Source organism: Pithys albifrons, chromosome 26 (genome assembly GCF_047495875.1).
Source record: "Pithys albifrons albifrons isolate INPA30051 chromosome 26, PitAlb_v1, whole genome shotgun sequence".
Classification (NCBI taxonomy): domain Eukaryota; kingdom Metazoa; phylum Chordata; class Aves; order Passeriformes; family Thamnophilidae; genus Pithys; species Pithys albifrons.
In genome coordinates this window covers 672,305-694,047 of record NC_092483.1, presented here as the reverse complement: position 1 = coordinate 694,047, position 21,743 = coordinate 672,305, and the positions used below count along the sequence as shown (strand labels likewise).

Below are 21,743 nucleotides of genomic sequence, written 5' to 3'. Positions count from 1 at the left end.
TCAAGAACCTTGAAAAGGAAGTAGAAAGATCAGTAAGATGCAGATGAACACTCTACCTAGTCACAAGAATCTTTCTGATAAACTATTATGAAGCTCTATATCAGTAATTTCATATTTTAAATGGAACTACTTAGATATAAGAATTTACCCTCATGTTGTGGTTGAGCACAACCTTTATAATTTATTTTACTAAAAATAGTTCTTGGAGACATAAGACCACTTGTGTTGCCTTTCCTGCTCAGTACTCTCACACTCCCTCAGCACAGGCAGGAGGTAGCTAGCCTCAGACTCTGCTACTTCTATTACCCACCTGACATTCATACAGCTTCTTTCTTCCCTTTTTAGCTCCAGCTCCAGACTGACAGGCCGTCAGGTGACATTTGAGTGTACTATTCCTAGCAAAACGCTCACGGCAGTTTGGACATTCAAATGGTTTTTCACCTGTTAAGACAGACAGGAATTTGTAAGTGTATAAAACCAGCCAGTTTTTGGTCAGCTCTTCCTTTTTCATAGGTTGATAAATATGCTGTATGTGGCCAACTGGACTATTCTACAGAAAAAAAAAGACATTCTATGTTAACTTTATGTAAATAAAATGGCAAAATCCTAATGTGGAGTAAGAACTCTCATTTATAAAAACAAAATAAAATCAACTAAACAAATTGTAGTGGTTTTAGCTAGGCTTCAAATTGGCAGGTTCAGAGAATCTATGTGGATTGGTAGAGACAGCTATCACCTGACTGGGTAACCAAGGAAATATTTCATACCAGATGACACAAACCTAAGATATGATGCAGCAGTGGGAGGTGTTAGTTCAGTTCCACCATAGCTGAAGTACAGGCAGGACATAGTGCAGCTCCTGTCTTGTTGGGAGTAGGCCCTGCTGTCCCTGCTTGCATTTTGTTTGAATACAGGGAAGTAGAAATATTTTGTTGTTACTCTTTCAGTTTCTTGCTAAATGTCTTTTAGAGTACTTATAGATCTCGAGTATTAGACTTTGTATTAACTGAAGAGTGGGAAGTTATTTCTTGTTATATATAACTTGTGTAAGTGTGTGTTATATTGTAGTTTTCTCTTAATTTTCTTTTTTCTGTATAAATACATATAGTTAGTTTCAGCATAAACCTAGTTTGGAGGGGTTTTTTCCTCTCTTCTTTTTCCCTTGGCTGGTTGGGGGGGAGAGGAACCCTTTTTCTCTGTACTTGGACAGTTAGCATTTTGCCAGCTCAACCCAAGACACAAATCAAAAAAACCACACACCCAATAATGTAACATAATTCCCAATGTCATTTAAGGTATATTCAGGGTTTTATGAAAGTTATTATTCTGATGAAATATCTTAAAGAAATAGCAGCTATTTCTCTCTTTTCACCTGATAATAAGTTAAAGGCTCAACATTAGTATATGCAAAGTGACACATTAAAGAAGGAGGTGTAAGGATCAGGTTAATTTATTAAAGGGACTGCTGCACACCACATGCACATGGAGCCGGACTGGAGAACAAAGAACGGACCACACTGCATCCACGCCGCAAGAACGAAAGCAAAACCAGCCCAGGAGGAGCTAACCACACATGCCCACCAGGCCAGCTCAGGGCTGATTGGTAGGGATAGAACATGTGACTATGTTGGGGTACCCAGATGCTCGGGAGGTTATAAATGTGTCTGCGCTTCCGGAATAAATTAGATTACCTGCTGGCAGTCGGGTGTCTCATTCACTGTCACAAGGAGGTATTTAAATAATACAAAGTTTTATTTTCAAGAACAATGACAGCTTATGCTTAAGAGCTGAAACTAAGTTCCAGAAAAAGAACTTGACACAGAATGACCATGAAGTAATGCATTGGTATTAAAACAAACAAACCAAACCCCAAAACTTTAACTTGAAGTAGTATATCGCTATTGCCATCATCAAATAGTAACAAAGAACAACTGTTCTCTGTTTACTAATTTGATCATGCACAAACACAATGAAATTCAAGGAAATTAAAGTACAAAAAAACCCTAGGAACAATGTGTTTCTTCTGAGTCCAATAATTAATCTGTGGAGATACTGACACCAACATCATTATCAACAACTGTTTTTGCCTCAGTCTTCACTGGGAAGGGGGAATATTGGGGTCACCCATTGTCGGAGTAATGTAGATTAGCTTTGCAGCGGTCAGAGGAGGCAGAGACAACTCAGGCTGCAGTGCGATCAGAAAGCTCACAGAAGACAAAGGACTTTATTTTTAGTAACAGCTTCACTTTTATCCACTCCTGTATATAATATGCCAGCATACTATTGGTCAATAGTTCACCTAACATACATGGAAAGATTCCACTGGCCACAAGGCATCCACACTCTACAGGTGGTTCTCTGGTCCTTAAGGATGCATTCATTAATCACCTCAGACCTTAAGAGATCCACACAGACACTGTCACCACTACAGGGGAATGGCTTCAAACGGACAGAGAGTAGGTTTAGTTTAGATATTAGGAAGGTGTGGTGAGGCCCTAGCACAGGTTGCCCAAAGAAGCTGTAGCTGCCTCATCCCTGGAAGTGTTCAAGGCCAGGTTGGATGGGGCTTTGAGCAACCTGGTTGTGCTGGTTTAAAGGTAAAGCAGCAGGAGAAATGAACCCAACACAAAAGAGATTATAAGTCAGAGTTACAATTTAATAACAATATTATAATAAATGCAATGGCACAAAGAGAAATTGGTTTTAACCCATAAACCCCAGAAGTATAACCCTGCACCCCAGGGCACAAACACAATGGGGTTTGTTAGCCCCTGTGCTGAGACCCACATGGTTCCCCTGAGTCCAAAGTGAAAGGAGATAAAAAAACCTGTTGGTGCAGATGATGGTCGCAGTCTGGTCGAGAGTGGTGGTCTCCTCCTGTCGAGGTTCTGGTCCTCCTATGGATCCAACAAGTGTTTCCAGAAGTCCCTAAACCCCCGAGATTATATACCCTCTGTTTCAGGTGGGAATGCCCAGTACCTCCCCCAGGGCAGGGAGTTCCACGAGAGGTGATCTGACTCTGTGAGTCATAGGGTATTTTTGGAATTGTTGATGGCCCATTAGCAGACACGCCCCCTCAGGCTGGGTGTGAAGGTGCTAACAACTTCATGGAGGGGAGTTATCACAGTTCTTAGCTCACAGGCTTCTTTAACACCCAGCTTACATCCTGAGGGGTCAGGTGTGCCCTTGGCAGCTGCTGAAAATGGTCCATTGTTAATAGTTCATGAGAAATGACATACAGGGTTTTAGAATACACAGCTTTGGTCACACCCACACAGTGATAAACTGGTCCTGGCTTGCTGAACTAGGACACTGGTCTAGCCCTGCCCAGGGCAGGGGGTGTTGAGACTAGCTGATCTTTAAGGTCCCTTCCAACGCACACCATTCTGTGACTCTATGATTCTGTGGTCCAACCTTCCTCAGCAAAAGCAGAGGTGGAAGGTGTCCCAGCCCATGGCAGGGGGTGGAATGAGATGAGCTTTAAGGTCCCTTTCAACCCAAACCATTCTATGAAAACTACAGAACAAAACTCACACCATAAACCTTCACCTACCCAGTGATCTGGTCACATTTAAAGAGCTACTTGAAGCAAGGCACTGCCCAGTTAAAGACTGATTTATTCTATTCTTACTCAAATTCTTCAACAATCTTCAACATATTCTGCCCAAAGTATCTGAAACTGACAAGTCAAAGACAACAGTGGCAATATCCAAAGGCCAAAAAAACATTGTGTGACTTCTTGCACAGTGCAAAACAATGCTGCGACCTCAGCTGCACTGGTCACAGCAGCAATGGAAAACACAGAGAATGTATCAGCGTGCCCCTAGCTCGAGATGTGTACTGGCAAGCTGGGGAATAAACTCCTCTGCTCAATGTGACAACTTGCCTCTCTTCCCCAGGGTGTAATTCAACTATGAGTTTATAAAATCTCAGTTAGATGAGACTAACGAGGGAGGTTCTTGGCCTGATCTAACAATTAATTTTTTTTCATTTCTGAGAACAGATGAGATTTCACTTGCCAATCATTAGTAACTCACAGGACAAAAATTCTGATCTAAGATAGTCCAATATTATGCTGGTCCTTTATAATCCTGCAGCCACAGGAAGGGGACTGCCCAAAATAAATAGTTTTTAACCCAAAGACATTCATAACAACACAGTGACTTTTATTTGCCCAATATCTAAGAAATACAAGGGAATTCAACCATAACCATAAAGTTGCCATATCATTATTTAGATCGGGTTTAGAGAGAAATAACAAGGTTTGTTGGGGTTTTTTTGTTTGTTTTTTCTTTTTTTATCCTCCACAAACACAAAGGCAGCCATTTATCAAAATAACTTCTTGGGCTCATTTATTTAAGGTATGCAAATAGAATCAATTTATTCATATTTGCAGTTCGATATATGCTTACTGTGAAACATATTTTAGATTCATGAAGAATGGCAAAGACCTTGATTAATTTTTCCCAAGAAGTTTGTACAATCTGCATACAAATTACTTAATTACAGGTTTTGGACATGGGCTGATTAATGTGGCTGCTTGGAGCATATCACTTGAAGTAATCATATTCCATGTGTGATACTTGCATCAATAAATATTTAGAAAGTACTCTACATCTCCTGTGATATGCTAAGTTGCTTCATCCCCAAAATCCTTTGTCACAATAGCAACTAACATACTGTTATATTTAGCTTATTCTGTTAATCCTACACAAACATTTCTCTGAAAAGACTTTTGTCAGTGTCCTAGTTCATCACTACATGGGTGTACCAAAGCTGTGTATTCTACACCCACTATGTAATTTCTCATGAACTGTTAATAATGGATCATTTGCAGCAGCTGCCCAGGGCACACCTGACACCTCAGGCTGCAAGCTGAGTGTTAGAGAACCCTGGGAAACAGGGGAGTGTTTCCTAGTTTTCACACCAATGTGTGATAACTCCCCTCCAGGGAGGCATTAGCACCTTCACACACAGCCTGAGGGCTCTGGTCTGCTAATCAAAGATTCCATGAATATCCCATGACTGACAGAATAAATCACCCATTGTGAAACTCCCTGCCCTGGGGGGAGGTACTGGGCATTCCCACCTGAACCTGAGCATATATAATCTTGGGGTTTGGGGACTTCTGGTACCACTTGCTGGATCCAGAGAAGGACCAGAATCTAAAGAGTACTGCAACTGCCACTCTCAACCAGACTGCAACCACCATCCTTACCAAGAGGTTTTCCTTTCCTCTTACTTTTTACTCAGGGGGATGACATGGCACTCAGCACAGGAGCTAACAAACACAATTCTGTTCGTGCCCCAGGGTGCTGGATTATACATCTGGGTTTTGTGGGTTAAAACCATTTTTTTCTCTGTATCATTGTATTTATTGTAATATTTTTAGTAAATTGTAACTCTGACTTGTAATCTTTTTGAGTTGGGTTCATTTTTCCTGCCAGTTTGCCTTTAAACCATCACAGTTAGGTAGCTTGTATTTGCCTTGGTCATAATGGAGAGATGCTCCCTGCTTCATAGATAAGGATTTGCCAACGACTTTTCATAAATGCAACTTTTAAGGGGCTAATTGAAGTCGATTGGATACAGTGTCATATATCAATACTCAGCAGTCCCATATACAGATGCAAAGAAGTTCCAATTAAAAGGTTTTCACAAGAACAAGCTGTAAAAGAAATAAGACTGTTACCCTCTATTAAATTCTTATTGATGCCTCATGACTAACATATTAAATAAAAACATCTGAAAGATCAGGACAACATATATTTTACATTCAGAGAGCTATCTATATAATGCTCAGCACCTTTTCAGATAATACAGACTTTTCAGTGAGATGAAGAAATAGCATCTTGACCTCCCATATTATGTAGAAGCACAAGTAATTTTGTACTCAAAAGATGCTGTCCATATTTCAAAGAAACAGATTTTACAGTAACAAAAGTCTACTATAGTCACTTGACCTAGTTCAGCAAGCCGGGACCACTTTATCACTGTGTGGGTGTGACCAAAGCTGTATATTCTAAACCCTGTATGTCATTTCTCATTAACTGTTAACAATGGACCTTTGCAGCAACTGCCCAGGGCACACCCGACCCCTCAGGATGTAAGTTGAGTGTTAAAGAAGCCTGTGAGATAAGAGCTGTGATAACTCCCTTCCAGGAAGTCATTAGCACCTTCACACCCAGCCTGAGAGGTCATATCTGCTAACGGGCCATCAATGATTCCAAAAATACCCTATGACTCACAGAGTTAGATCACTCATTGTGTAATTCCCCGCCCTGGGGGAGGTACTGAGTGGTCCCACCTGGACCTGAGGGGATATAATCTCGGGGGTTTTGGGACTTGGGGAACCCACTTGTTGGATCTATAGGAGGACCAGAACCTCGACAGGAGGAGACCACCACTCTTGACCAGACTGCGACCACCACTCTCGACCAGAGTGCAACCGTCATCTGCACCAACAGGTTTTTTTCACTTCCTTTTACTTTGGACTAGGAGGAACCACGTGGGGCTCAGCACGGGAGCTAACAAACCCCATTGTGTTTGTGCCCCAGGGTGCTGGGTTATACTTCTGGGTTTTGTGGGTTAAAACCAATTTCTCCTTGTGACATTGCATTTATTGCAATATTGTTATTAAATTGTAACTCTGATTTATAATCTCTTTTGTGTTGGGTTTGTTTCTCCTGCCAGTTTACCTTTAAACCAGTACATCGCTAGAAATGTTTTGCTTTGTTAAATAACAAAGAAAATGAAATCATAAAAGAGATGTCAAGAGCAAGGGGGTATTTTATGCCTAAGGTATTTGCTCATAAGTTCTCTTAAAGAAACCCTTTAAAATGTATATTCCACTGAGAAGCTCACGGTTCAGATCATATTTTGACAGAAACGTTGACTAGTAGAATTGTGAATATAAGGGTGGCTCCACATTTTGGTACTTTTCAAAAAAAAAACATGCTTTAAGAAATTATTTTGAAAGAAATATTTTAAGATTTAATAGACTTAAAGAGAGAAGCTTCATTAGTGCTTTCTGGTTTCAGGCATCTATTTTTAACCACCTCAATCCCTCAAAGTTTTTATCAATGTAAAACAAAAAAAATAAAAGGAAAAGAAACCCCAGCATTTTTGTTGTAACTAGAAGCCAAGTATTTCTAGCACTTAAGACTCATGAATTTTCTTTAGCATATTCTCTATTTCTCAAAAACATGCAAAAACCCAAAATGCTAGAGCCAAAGCCACAAGTACAGGACCATAGCAGTGCTCTTACCTGTGTGCTTCCGGAGATGCTCTTTAAAATGTCCAAAGTGATCAAACTGCTTATCACAGTACTGGCATATATGTATTTTTTTGCCAGGTCTTTGCTTCTTGCTAGCCCTACCTTCATCAAGGTGGTAACAGGTGAGGTGTTGTTTCAAAGCACTCTCTCGTAGGTACCTTTTATTGCATATGTCACACTTGTAACTCTCAGCAGAGTGTGTTTTCATGTGTTCCTTAAAATGGTAAAACAATTTAAATGAACGGTTACATTTTTCACAGTGGAATAAATTCTTCACGTGTGATAGCTGAAGTTCCACAATTTCAATATCTTCTACCTGTTTGCACGAGGGATCAGTTGCACTGCCACCTTCTTCTTGGATCTGGCATTTTGTCTCTCCTTGACGATACTTACTGGTGATATCGGCCAAAAGAGCCAAAGCAGATTCATCTGATGTACCTGTTGTATGTATGTACTTTATAGATTGCTCTGCAGAAGCTACTTCAAGTGTTTCAGTGCTGTCATCTTCTACTTCAATCGTCCCTTCAGCAATCTCAATCTCAATTTCAACAGGCTCTGATTCTGCAGATGGCAGTGTTTCTGTGATAACATTAGAGGTTTCAGCTATCTTCCTTTTTTTTGCTTTATTTTTACCTTGCCTTTGATTTGATTCTAATGGTGATGAATTTTCTTTGTTTCTGCAAAACATGTGCATAAACATAGTTAAGATCTATAAGCACTTAATAACAATTCCTGCCTCATACTGAGTGTCTGCATTAAACACTAGCTAGCTGTTTCTCAAAGAAGCTGAATTATGAATGACCACAAAAACTGAACCCATTTCAGAAGCTAATTTGTCCTTAATTTATACACCTTAGAGCTGTAGAATAGCACAATTAAAGCTGTGGAGCCTTTAACATAAGGTTATTCAAGTGTTTTAAATAGCTCCACTTAAATGATGCTGATGCCTAAGAATTTAAGGTAATTTTAGAAGGTTTTAGAATCATATAGGCTCTGCTAAGTAGCTCTGGACACTGTTAGACAAGGGTGGCCAGGGTGTTTAAGGGCTGTGGCAGCTACTGATATGTTGATCCAAGAGGCCCGAAAACTCACCCTGGGACAACATATGGTTGTGTGTTGCCGCCCACTTACTCCGGTGGGTCCAGAAGAACCACGTGACACCTCCCTCAGAGGTCAAACAACAACAAGCCCAGCATCTCACCCGGAAGGGGCCTTGGACTTTACCTTATAAGTACATGTTTCTAACCTTAGCCTATGGAGTCAGATGTGTTGTGCCTGGGGCGGGGTTACCTAAGAATATAAATGTTGTCTAATTTGAATAAAGTTGGGATTTGCCTGAACACCATATTGGTGTGTGCAGTCTCCTTTGGACCTGTCCGCAAAATTTGGTGACCACCTGACGTGATGTTTGGGGACATAGAAGCCAGCTGTGGACAGATCCAGAACCTTAGTGGCAACCCCTGAGAGTTGCTGGGCCCTGAGAACTTCAGGTGCTTTTTTTGTGTAGCAGCCTGAGAGCTGCTGGAAGACCGTGGCCACGGAACACGGGCCACGGAACAAGGAAGATTGGAATGTGAGTTCATCGCGGTAATCTGACCAAGAGTCGGTGGCAGCCTAAAAGGCCGAAGCGTTGTTACAACGTACCGCTGGATGACTACAATTCTCTGACCGGAGCCGCCGGAGCTTACGAAAGCCTCCAGCCAGGACAAACATGGGGAAGAAATTTTTCTCCGTGGAGTGGCTTTTTCCCGCAGCATCCACCGCGGCCCTATGCTCCGCTGATGAGCACACCGCTCGCCGGAGCCACACCAGTGCCCTATGACTACCGAGAAGTCGTCTTTGCACCGCAAATGAGCCCAGAGCCTACATCGTACCTGCATATGCCACCGATCGCCGCGGCAAGAGGAGCGGCGGGACCACAGCAGACACCCTGGAACCAGAGCATCCCCACGAGACACGTCCAGCCATACCAGAGCATGAGTGAACTTTTATTATATCCTGGGTCCAAGAAAACGCGAGGAGAAATGCTCTCTATGGCGGCTTGTGAGGATCGAAAGCCCTCAGCCGAGAGAGAGATGAGGGAAGGGGGACAAGCCCCGTGGAGCGGTTTTCCTCCTGTGCATCTCCCCTTGGCACCGCTGATGCCCTGCGGGTACCTCGGGGCTGAGGTCGCCCCACCGCCACGCTCCCCGCCACCCCGCAGGACTGGAGCCGCTCCGTTGCCGCTGGAAACCGCTGTGGGAGACAGCCCGGCGGGACTGGAACTGCGCGCCATAACCGCGTGGCCGGGAGAACAAAGAGACCATGTGGTCGGGAAGCCCGCGAAAAATATTGCAGAGACCCGGCTTCCAAACAAAGAACCTGCGCACGCATCCAGCTGCGTGGGCATGGGACTTCCCAACCCCCCTCCCTACTGCACATCTATCAAGGTGCATGCGTGGGATACGGGGCCCCCCGCAGCCTGCCGAGTCAGAGACCGGCCCCGCGCCAGCCCAGCAGGAGGAGAGCCAAGCCGGGGGCAGATCCAGCTGTCAATCAAATTCAGTTCCCACGCCACACCCACCAGTTCTCACGCTGATGGCTACGCCCACTGCCTGCACCGAGTCCGGACCACTGACCGCAGCAGAGGATTACATGCTGGCTGTGAGGGACGGCGTGGGGGTAGGAGAAGTTCTACCAAGAGTTTTGGGGAGAGAGTTAACGCCCCGATCTGAAAATAATACTTTTTTCGAGCTGTCTTCCCTACAGGTGCCAGCAGATCCTGCCAATGGAGCCACAGCGCCACCTCATGACCTTACTTTTAATAGCCAACAGAGATATAAAGGTTTAACCGAAAAAGCAATTCATTTGGGTATATCCTCTATTCAGCTCCCAATATGCGCACCAGTTACCACCACTGCCCAGGGCCCGAAATGGGAGGCACTGGATTGGAAACTTGTGCAAAATATACGATCTATAGTAATGCAATGTGGTTATGATAATGCCTCGATTAAGAACCAAATTGCTGCTTTTATGAAGTATAACAATTTGGTTCCTGCTGATATAAAGGTATTAATGAAGTTTATTTTGCCCCCTACTGCTTATATGTTATTCCTACAAAAATGGCAAGAGCAGTTAACTGAAGAACAGGCTAAAAACATACACCTGGCAGTGGGAGATCCATTAAGAGTAGCATCTCTAGACCAATTAATGGGTGGAGGTGACTACAAAGACCCACAAACACAAGCTGCACTACACACTCGAGTTCTACAAGAGTCCAAGAGTGCTGCCCTGGCTGCCTTTTCTAACCTTCCTAGAATAGGGAAGCCTTCTCTATCCTATATGCAGATCATGCAAAAACCTCGGCAAACATTCATGGAGTTTGTAGATAAGGTAACAGAAGCTCTTGACCCTGCTCCAAATGTTACCTCTGACATGAAACCTGTCTTATTGAAGGATCTGGTAACTAATAATGCCAATGCTCAGTGTAGGCAACTGATTGCCTCCCTTCCCGCTACAGCAACATTGGTACAGCTGATTGAGGCTTGTGCTAGATTACCTTGGGTGGAATAGGAGGAAGAAGCAAAACTACAAGCCTCTGCTCTAGCCACAGCCATCAATAAACAATCAACCCAACCAAAGGGGAGTAAAAGCCCTAGAGCTTGCTTTAATTGTGGAAAAAAGAGGCATATAAGAAAATCCTGCCCAACACAACTAAGATATAACGCGACCCAAAATTTCACTGAGGAATGTACACGTTGTAACAGACTTGGTCACAGGGCTAAGGAATGTCGTTCTAGATATAAAAAGGATGGCACTCCTCTAACAAACATGGGGTGGGGAGCTGGGCCTCCGGGAAACCAGAAAGGCTGCAGGCCATGGGGCGCAGCCAATAGAGTACCCCATGGAAACTGGAGCCAGGCTGCCTTCCCCATATGGCAACCACAACCACAAGCAGTGCTAGCCTAGGACTAGTCATTGACTGTCCAATCAGACAAGAACAGTCCAGTTCAAGTTGGCATGTTGTTTAGCCTGTATCTCCAAGTTGCCAAGTTGCCCAGCAAGCTGCAGGGGTAAGGACACCTGCCCCCCTCAGCTGCTGAACATATTCTGGAGAGTGTAAGTTTGTAAATCTCTTTCAGTGTTGGTTATGTTTAACCTCTGTGAATTTTCTCTGTGAATTCACACTTGTTTCCAGACAGCATTACTGCAGTACCAAGAGTGTTTAAAGTGACTGAGAATCAAGGCTTCGCTCTCAGACCTCTGTGATGGCCACACAGAAGTTTTGAGAATTGACCTTGAAATATTGCATAAGGAGACTTAGCTCAGCTGGACTGAACCTGCTTCTTTGCTAAGTGAAGTCACTGTACTCAGACACTATTAATAGAATTTGTTGTTTTGTTTACAGTGGTTTGTGTAGTGACGACTACACAGAAGGACCACAACCTCACACATGAGAGAAAAGTTTCTTGTATTGCACTAGTTGTAAGTTTGTAAATCCCAAGCCTACATGTCTTAGTCATGTATTGGTTTGTGTCAGTTTACAAAGGTTACTGTACCTCCTTCCAAAGGTCTATTTTGAAAAGAGAGGGGGAAGTAGGGATGTGTAACCCGCAAAATACCCTGTTATGTCTTGAATTGGCAAAATCTAAGATTTTTCAAATTTTTTTCCCATTTTTCAGAAAATCTGTGCAATTTTTTAGCCTTTGATGTTACATGAATCTGGGTAGTATTCTAACAGTAACAATTTCCCCATTGGATAAGTGGCTAAGGAACTGAGACTTAAAATTATTGTGTTATTATGTGCATTATGTTATTTGGATTCTTGTTTTGTTTTTTGAAACGAGAGGGGGAGATGTTGCCGCCCACTTACTCCGGTGGGTCCAGAAGAACCACGTGACACCTCCCTCAGAGGTCAAACAACAACAAGTCCAGCATCTCACCCGGAAGGGACCTCGGACTTTACCTTATAAGTACATGTTTCTAACCTTAGCCTATGGAGTCAGATGTGTTGTGCCCGGGGCGGGGTTACCTAAGGTTATAAATGTTGTCTAATTTGAATAAAGTTGGGATTTGCCTGAACACCATATTGGTGTGTGTGGTCTCCTTTGGACCCGTCCGCAATAGTTGTGTATGTACCCCATGCAGTCATAACGGTCCTTGAACAAACGGGGGGTCATTGGTTGTCCCCCAGTAAAATGCTTAAATATCAAGCTATATTGATAGAGCAGGATGACATTGTTCTGAAAACAACATCTATAGTCAACCCTGCTATGTTTTTGTCCTCAACATCTGCAACTGATAGTGCTCTCGAGCACAACTGCATGCAGACCATCGAGGAGACATTCTCCAGCAGACCAGGCCTAAAGGACTAACCCATAGAAAATCCAGATTAGGAACTGTATACCGACGGAAGCAGTTTCATTCGAGATGGTAAAAAAATGACAGGGTATGCAGTGACTACTGCGGACAAAGTAATTGAGGTGAAGGCCCTCCCTTCAAATGTGTCATAGCAGAAAGCTGAACTGATCGCATTAACAAGGGCTCTAGAATTGAGTGAAGGTCAAAAAGTGGATATCTAGACAGATTCCAAGTATGTATTCAGCGTCGTGCACGCCCATGCAGCTGTCTGGAAGGAGAGAGGGCTGTTAACAGCCAGGGGGAGTGGAATCAAACATGCTGAACAAATTCTTGCACTCCTGCAGAGCATTTGGAAACCCACAGAGGTGGCTATTATGCATTGCAAAGCCCATCAGAAAGGGAAAACAACTGCAGAATTGGGAAATCATTTTGCTGATCGTACGGCAAAAGGGGTTGAAGAGAAAGGTATCTTAGCAGTAATACCACAAAAGGGAGTTGACTTATCAGAGTTTACCCCAAATTATAGTAGAAAAGATCATCAGTTAACTGATTCCCTTAAAGCTGAAATCAAAGAAAGTAGGTGGGCTGTTACACCTACAGGACAGGTTGTAGTTCCACCTCAAGTTCTTCGTGAAGTAGCTCTGAAAGAACATGAGACTACCCATTTAGAGATTGAAAATCTTGTAAAACTCATAAAGAAAATAGTGATAGGAGTAAAAATGATTGAAATTGTGCAATCGATAGTACAAAAATGCGCAATCTGTCGTCGAAACAATCCTGATACAACGAAAAGGGTAGTGCTAGGAGTAACGAAAGTTGGGAACCTTCCAGGAGATTATTGGCAGATAAATTTTGCTGAGTTACCATGTAAAGAAGGGTACCGGTATATACTGGTCTTGGTTGATACGTTCAGCGGATGGCCTGAAGCTTACCCCTGTCACACCAATACAGCAAAGGAGGTGGTAAAAGTTCTGCTCAATCATATAATTCCAAGGTTTGGAGTTACATTGAGAATGTCCTCAGATAGGGGACAGCATTTTGTTGCAACAGTAGTGGGGGAAGTCAGTTGAATCTTGGGGATTGAATGGGACTTGCGTACAGCATATAGACCTCAGGGAAGTGGTAAAGTAGAATGTATGAATTGTACTCTTAAGACCCAAATACATAAAATCTGTCAAGAGACATCTATGACATGGGTTCAGGCCTTGCCATTAGCTCTATTGAGAATCTGTATACCTAGACGGAGGGACAACCTAAGTCCCTATGAAATATTGTATGGCAGACCATACCAAATTCCACACATTCCAGGAGAAATACATATGAGGGGAAAAGTAGATTTGCAGGAATACTTAATGTCTTTGAGTTCTACTTTGCAGAAACTCCAGAGATTTGTCGTGTTGTCCAGACCCTTGGGATTGGATACCCCGGCACATCTGTTCCAACCCGGAGATTGGGTCTATATCCGATGGTGGGACGGTGACCCCCTTACAGCTAAGTGGAGAGGACCATAACAAGTCCTGTTGACCACCCTCACTGCAGTCAAAGTAGCTGACAAAGGACCTTGGATCCATTATTCCAGAGTCAAGAAAGCCTTTAGTTGGCGTCTTAATGAATGAGACAAGCCTTAGTAGAGGCCGCAGACCCATGTACCACTCGAATTTTTTGGCAGCTGGAAAATGGGCACACATCCCTGAGACAAACTTACCAATACCCCTGACTAGTTTGACTCCTGACCATTATGCTCTACCCTGTGTGGTTATTAATGCCACCGAGAAAGCCATCCTCCCTCTGTATTGCCATGATGCACAAACGAAAATAAGGGTACCATCAACATTTGTTGCAAAAATAGTAAAAACACCCTAGAAAATGATCCCACCAAAGGGTGAGGGATGGTATTGGTTATGTGGTGACCAAGCATGGAAAATTCTACCTTTTGACAAAGATCGTGCTTGTGCTCCTGGAGCTGTAATCCCACATATAACAATATCCGATCAAATTGGTAAACAAAATAAAGGAATGAGAGCCCAGGTAAAGAGGGTAAGAAGATCTGTCAATCCTCTTGTGGGCTCCACAACTTTCCACAGCATAATCAGGGTTCTTATTCCTGCTTTTGGGGTATTTGAGTTAGAGAAGGCAATCATTAACATTTCAGCTGTTGTGGAGTCTATTGAAAATAGAACCATAGATGCAATTAAGGCCATACAAGAAGTCAGTAGTTTGTCTCATGTGGTTTTACAAAACCGAATGGCCCTCGATTTCTTACTGGCCTCACAAGGAGGTGTGTGCAAAGTCATTAATACCAGCTGCTGTTCTTACATAGACCAGAGTGGGAGAGTCAATACAGATCTAAATGAAATCTCGAAACAAACTCAAATTATACACCAGGTGACTCTTGTTGATAAATCCTGGGATCTTGAGAACATCTTAAATGCACTTACTTCATGGTTGCCAAACTGGACCTGGCTAAAATGGCTGTTTATTTTAGTTCTAGTCATGATCAGTATGAGTTTGATATCCCACTGTACCACTCAAGGTTGGTGTTGCTATGCACCTCTATGGTGTTGGGCCCAAAACGAGCTGCGAAGACTAGACAAAAGATAAGTTTTAAGTTACAGAAATCATGTAATCAGTAATGTTATGTAGTAGTGTGTGTGATGAGATTAGTACGTATTTGTTAGTGATGTAGAATGAAGTAAGTTAAATAGTAGAGACTGGACAAAATAAAAGATTTGTCAAGTCTCTAATGGGGGGAAATGATGCCTAAGAATTTAAGGTAATTTTAGAAGGTTTTAGAATGATATAGGCTCTGCTAAGTTGCTCTGATTTTAAGTGCACATATTAAGTGCCCGTCTCACAAGTTTGGGAGCTATTCTCAGGTTCAGCCAAGGCCATGATGTTTTTTGAGAAGCCACCTGCAAGATAACAGAAGACAAACAACAGAAGGCAGCCTAACTGCCCCCCCCTCCCCTCCATGAAGAAGGGGGCAGATTGACAGGCCTTTTGGGTGGGCTCTCAACGAAAATAAGAGTACTGATTGGATGTTAATAAGGGGTATAAAAATTGTGAACTTTCTGACCTAGGGGTCAGACCCCTTGGGTTTGAACCTTGGAAGCTTCTAATAAGAAATGACCTGTCTATCTTACTGCATTAACTTGTCTCCATCGTCTCTGTTCACAGGGGTACGAGATCTGAAGGCAACAATGCAAAGCACCTATTCAAGAAGGAAAGCCAGTTAGCCTAATGACATAGGTATATCTAATAAACTTGTGAAATTCTGTACTTGGGGAAAAAAAAATCTTCAAAGGAAGGAGTTCTTTGGACTGACTACTCAGATATGATTCAAGTTCTTCCTATGCTATTCACCTCTTAAGCTCTGGAGTGCATGCAATTCCCTGCAGAAGTTACGGCTTCTTAGAAAACACTACAACTGTGACTTCACACAATGATTATTATAACATCTTGTACTTCAGGAAAACACACAGCTAACAGTTGTAATAAGAAAAAAGTCACTGGGATGTGGAAGGAGTATTTTAGTTTAATTTATCTGGCCTTAAACACAGCCCCTAGCTCTGTTCCTCTTTTCCTTGCACCATAAACACACAAACCTCTTTCTCCAAGATGTCATAAATAGCATCCCATCTCAAAGACAGACAGAGCTGAGTGGGCCAATGCTTTCAAGTCACACACTCATGATTATCCACAGCACTTACATGCTGGAAGTTTTACTATTGGTTATCATTTTTGAAAATGAGTGGCTATCTTCCCCTCAAATGTGGTCTAATTACCTGAGAGACATCATCACTGTACAGCCAGCTGTCAGTCAGGTGTTGGCAGTCAGTACAGAGGCCTGGTATTAGTTATCACAAAGTCACAGCCCTACAATGTCTGCAACATTTACAGCCATGTCACTTGTCATCAAGTTCCAGCCCAAAGAATGTGATATTAATTTTTTTAGCCTGTATAATTCTGACCCATATCTTATAGTACAAGAGTATACAATACCACATGAGTTTAGGAGGTTCCAGAATAAAGAAGAGCACTGCAAAATATTGGAAGTCATCTCTCTTAAGAGGATTCTTAAGACTATACATGTCAGTATTGGGAAGAAAAAGAGACTTATGTGTTTACCTGATTTCAAGTGCTTTGATCGCTTCTAACATCTGTAGATACTCAGCTGCTTTCCAAACATCATTTGCTTCTTCCTCGCCTTGGACCATTAGTTTTGCTGTATAGGTGAACTCAATTAGGTGACGAAATGCCATGTTACTTACACCTGTTTACAAGGAAGAAAACCAGCCTCTTTTAGCAATTCCTCAGTCTTGCACACTTGTCTGCTCATAGTACTCAAACAGCCAGTTTCATGAAGACACCACCCCTGCAAGGCTCACATTGGAATAAAAAGAAACACATGAATCTGGAACTACAGAGTCATTCCATGACGAAGATAAAAAGAAGAATAATAAGATGGACAAAAAGCTACTTGTATAAATTAATAAAAAGTACAAATTTAAACATAAAAATATTACCTCTCTCAAGAGACCTCTGAGCAGCAAGTTACCTGAAGCTGAATTGCTCCAGGAAATTGCTTCTTCACTACCAGGCAGGTATTGCTCCACATCTATCCTTTTCTTGCACCCCAGCCAAGGTATCTTTTAAATTTTTCTTCAGAGGAAGTCTTTTCCAGTGGCAATAGCTACTGTACTGGTTTTGGTTGCGACAGAGTTAAATTTCTTCATAGTAGCTAGCATGGGGCTATGTTTTGGATTTGTGCTGAATTACAGAACAATAGAATGGTTTGGGTTGGAAAGGATCATCTACTTCCAACTCCCTGCCATGGGCAGAGACACCTTTCACTAGCCCAGGTTGCTCCAAGCCCCGTCCAACCTGGCCTTGGACATTTCCAGGGACGAGGAATCCACAACTTCTCTGGGCAAACTGTGTGTGAGGAACTGCACTTTAATTGCCTTAAAACATTGCTGCTAGAGCAAGCTGTGCCAAGGGACTGAAGATAAGGCTGAGGGCAGGAAGCCCCAGGGGCAGTGTCTTGGGTGTGTGATGCCTATCTAATGGAGACCAGTGGCACTCTCTGGGTGTGTGATATTTATCTCCTATGGGCCAGGCCATGTCAAAGGGGCCCTGTACACACACACACCCATCACTATCCCACAGAAGACCTCTTAGTAGGCGTGCCTTTGAAGCACCCCCTCTCCCAGCCTAAATGACTTTGCAAAAAACAGCACTTCCAGACTCTACAAAAGCAGCCCTCCACATATACAGGGTGGCACCAGGAGGGTTTCTGAGGGTATAAACCCACTGAATTCTGTGTTTCATGGGCTTCTCTCTCCCACCACTCCCCAACAGACCAAGATACCAGCAACAACAGCAACGAAGTTCGCTGGAGACCTTTGAGTGGTGACTATAACTTTTATTCTTCTTTTTCTTTCAACTCTTATTGTTTTATCTTTCTTTCTTTTTCCCTTACACATTTTCTTGGGTGGCTATATTACAACGAAAATGGCAATATACCTGTTTTCCTTTGCAACCATATTATTCAAATATATATATATGTGTGTGATTTATATCTGCAAACACTGATCATCTAGGGATATAATAAAAAAAAAATTACTCCTGCTTGGCAGCGTGGGTTGTAACACTGTGCCAGAGCCTCACCAACCTTACAGTAAAGAATTTCTTCCTAATATCTAATCTAAACCTACTGTCAGTTTGAAGCCAATTCCCCCTTGTCCTGTCACTCCAGGCCCTTGTAAATAGTCTCTCTCCATCTTTCTTGTAGGCTCCCTTCAGGAAGGCTGCAATTAGGTCACCCCAAAGCCTTCTCTTTTTCAGGCTGAATAAACCCAATTCTCTTAGCTTTTCCTTGTAGGTGAGGTGCACCATTCCTCTAATGAACTTGGTGTCCTCCTCTAGACTTGCTCCAACAGGTTGACATCCTTCCTATGCTGAAGCAGTGTTGATAACACACTGATGGTTCAGTTACTGATGAGCAGGGCTTACACAGTCAACACTTTTTCTGCTTCTCATACGGCCCTGCCAGTGAGGGGGCTGGGGGTACATGGGAGGTTGAGAGGGGACACAACCAGGACAGGTGACCCCTACTGACCCAAGGGATATTCCACACCATATGACATCATGTTCAACAAGTAAAGCTGGGGGGCAGGCAGGTGGAGGAGCCACTGCTAGGGAACTGGCTGGGCATCAGTCAGTTGGTGGCAAGCAACTGTTTTCATTGGCATTACTTGTCTTAGGTTTTTTCCTCTCTCTTTTCTATTTTACTTATAATTTTACAAAATTATTATTTTTTTAAATTATGAAACTAGTTTTATCTCAACCCACAAGTTATTTTCTCACTTTTACCTTTCTGATTTCCCCCCCCCCCCCCATTCCACTGGTGGGAAAAGAGCAAGCCTGGCTCTGTGGTGCTTAGTTGCCAGCCAGGGTTAAACCACAACACTACCTCACAACAACTCAAGAGATTATATTTAGAGAGCTAATTGATATGATCAAGCATGCATTGAAGCCCATACCAGGGATGCTACATTCCTTTTGAGCTTGGGCACACAACTCTGAAGGTTTTTATTTTCATTAATCAGACTACCTTCAATCTCCACCAAGGGCTCCTGAGTGAAATCTTGGAAGAATTTGTAGAAGAACTGGCTACAGGCAGCAAGTACAGCCTTATGAGCTTTGAAATGGTGACCTACAAAGACAGACAAAAAATTGGGTTTAGGATAACACCTTCCTTACTCATAGCACAGAATAAGTACAGATGCAGAGAAGAGAACAGCTGCAGAATCACCCAGTCTACAAATCTATTCCAGCAGAACATAGTCACTTAGTATATCTCCTTGTAACATGGGATACCACTGCAGCTAGCCTGTCTCATCTTATGCAGATCCTTGCTGACATCACTGACCTTGTTGAAGCTCTGCAATTCAATCAGCTGAAGGACTCACTCAAGTCTTTCTCTTTTCAGATATTTAAGTTGTGGGAAATTCCTGTTTAACTTTTTCTCTGTATGTCTTGGGCTCAGCTCTCAGGTTTTATCCAAGCTCTCCTTGGTTTTTGCTCCTCTTACATATGGATATATTTAATCATCACCTCTGCCACCATAAAGATCCCTGCAGAACAAAGTAGTTCTGCTGTGTTCTTCCTGTTTTCCAGACTGTGTATTTCCTCATCACTGTGTTGCCTTCTCCCTGATGTGGGCATGAACACTCAGAAGGCTCCATGGGACAGAGGTAAGAGAAGCAACATGGATTAGAACCCCACAGCTGAACAAGAAAGTTTTGAGCTCATCATGTAGATTTGGTAATACTAGAGCAGGAACAAACATTCAGGACAAGTTTTGTGCAAGCGTTGTCAGTGAAACTACAGAGATTCCAAAGAGTAATTTTATTATTCATTTGCTTACTTTTTTCTAATCCAGGCTTTGTAGGACCCCTTTCTTTCAAATGAGTTCTTGCTATCCTTTTAAGGATCAGGTGGTACTCCTTTAGCTAGGTCTCTCCTAGTGGACAATGCCTATCTTCCCTGAAGTGCTCATCCATTGTAAGACATGTTTGGAATACAAAGCAATCTTAGGTGATCTATCAGACACCACCTTTTCTAATGAAATAAGTATTTATATCTCCATCTTCCTTTTACACTTATATTTATGTCTTTAGAATGCATAATGTCCTAGTTCAGCAAGCCGGGACCAGTTTATCACTGTGTGGGTATGACGAAAGCTATGTATTCTAAACCCCCTATGTCATTTCTCATGAACTGTTAACAATGGACCATTTCCAGCAGCTGCCCAGAGCACACCCCACCTCTCAGGCTGTAAGCTGGGTGTTAAAGAAGCCTGTGTAATGATGCCGAAAGAGTTTTTTTAACTTTTCAATTTTCATATTTTGTAGATTTTAGAGACACAGTAGATGCAATGCTGTAGATTTTAGTGAATTAATATTTAGCAGCTTGTAGCACAAAGTCCTTCTATCTCTAGCCCTGCTCCAGAACAGGCAGCTGAGATCTGCCAGCTATTTAGTCTCTCTCTCAAGGTACTTGATTAAAGCATATCAGAAGAGAACATAAACATGGAGCAGTGTGACCCGAAGCCCTGGAGAGCGTCCAAGAGACCTTTGTGTGCTGAAGAAGAGGAGGTGGATGAAGACAGAGGGTCCCAACGACCCCAGCCCCAATTCAACGGGGGTGGGAACTGGGAGGGGACAGAGGTGGAACTGGACATGTGGACAGTAGTGATTGGATAGGTTATATTATAAAAGCTATAGAACTTAGAGCTTGCTTGCGCGCACGTCGATGTATTCCTGGATGAGCGGGGTTGCTCATTAAAGTGCCTGCCCATTATCTTATCTCCTACAAAACTTGGCTCGGAGTCTTTTTTACAGACTTCTACGGCAACAGTAATAAGAACTGTGATAACTCCCCTCCAGGAAGTCGTTACCACCTTCACACCTAGCCTGAAGGGTCATGTCTGCTAATGGGCGATCAATGATTCTAAAATACCCTATGACTTACAGAGTCAGATCACCCACTGTGTAATTCCCCACCCTGGGGAAGGTACCAGGCGGTCCCACCTGGACCTGAGGGGATATAATCTTGGGGGTTTTGGGACTTGGGGAATGATTTGCCGGATCCAGAGGAGAAGCAGAACCTTGAAAGGACTGCAACCACCATTTTTGACCAGACTGCAACCATCATCTGCACCAACAGGTTTTTTCACCTCCTTTCACTTTGGACATGGGGAACCACATGGGTTTCAGCACAGGGCCTAAAAAACCCCATTGTGTTTGTGCCCCAGGGTGCTAGGTTATACTTCTGGGTTTTGTGGGTTAAAAGCAATTTATCTTTGTGCCATTGCATGTATTGTAATATTTGTATTAACTTGTGACACTGACTCATAGTCTGTTTTGTGTTGGGTTCGTTTCTCCTGCTGGTTTCCCTTTAAACCAGCACACATAGTGAGTTTTTCTACCCTATTTTAACTATATATTAAAATAGCAGGCAGATACCAGAGAAGAAAGAAGGCAATCTTATTTCAAGATATTTTTCCTTTTTTTTTTAATAATTGTGGTAGTTTTGGCTTTAGTTTCAGTATAGGTCCCAT

At 42.7% G+C, this 21,743-nt stretch overlaps 1 protein-coding gene across 8 annotated transcripts in view; it reads right to left on the bottom strand.

The window, feature by feature from the left end:
• LOC139683021 (zinc finger protein 131-like) overlaps positions 1-21,743 on the bottom strand; it is a 54,074-nt gene that overhangs the window by 15,353 nt on the left and 16,978 nt on the right. For 6 of the 8 annotated variants that reach the window (XM_071577724.1, XM_071577726.1, XM_071577727.1 and 3 more), the window contains exons 3-6: positions 19,233-19,334; positions 16,745-16,889; positions 7,268-7,953; positions 311-441 (exon numbers count right to left, since the gene is read on the bottom strand). In XM_071577724.1, coding sequence (XP_071433825.1) covers positions 311-441; positions 7,268-7,953; positions 16,745-16,889; positions 19,233-19,334 — 1,064 coding nt within the window. The remainder of the gene's footprint in view (positions 1-310; positions 442-7,267; positions 7,954-16,744; positions 16,890-19,232; positions 19,335-21,743) is intronic. The other 2 variants (XM_071577731.1, XM_071577732.1) reach the window with 2 other exon arrangements.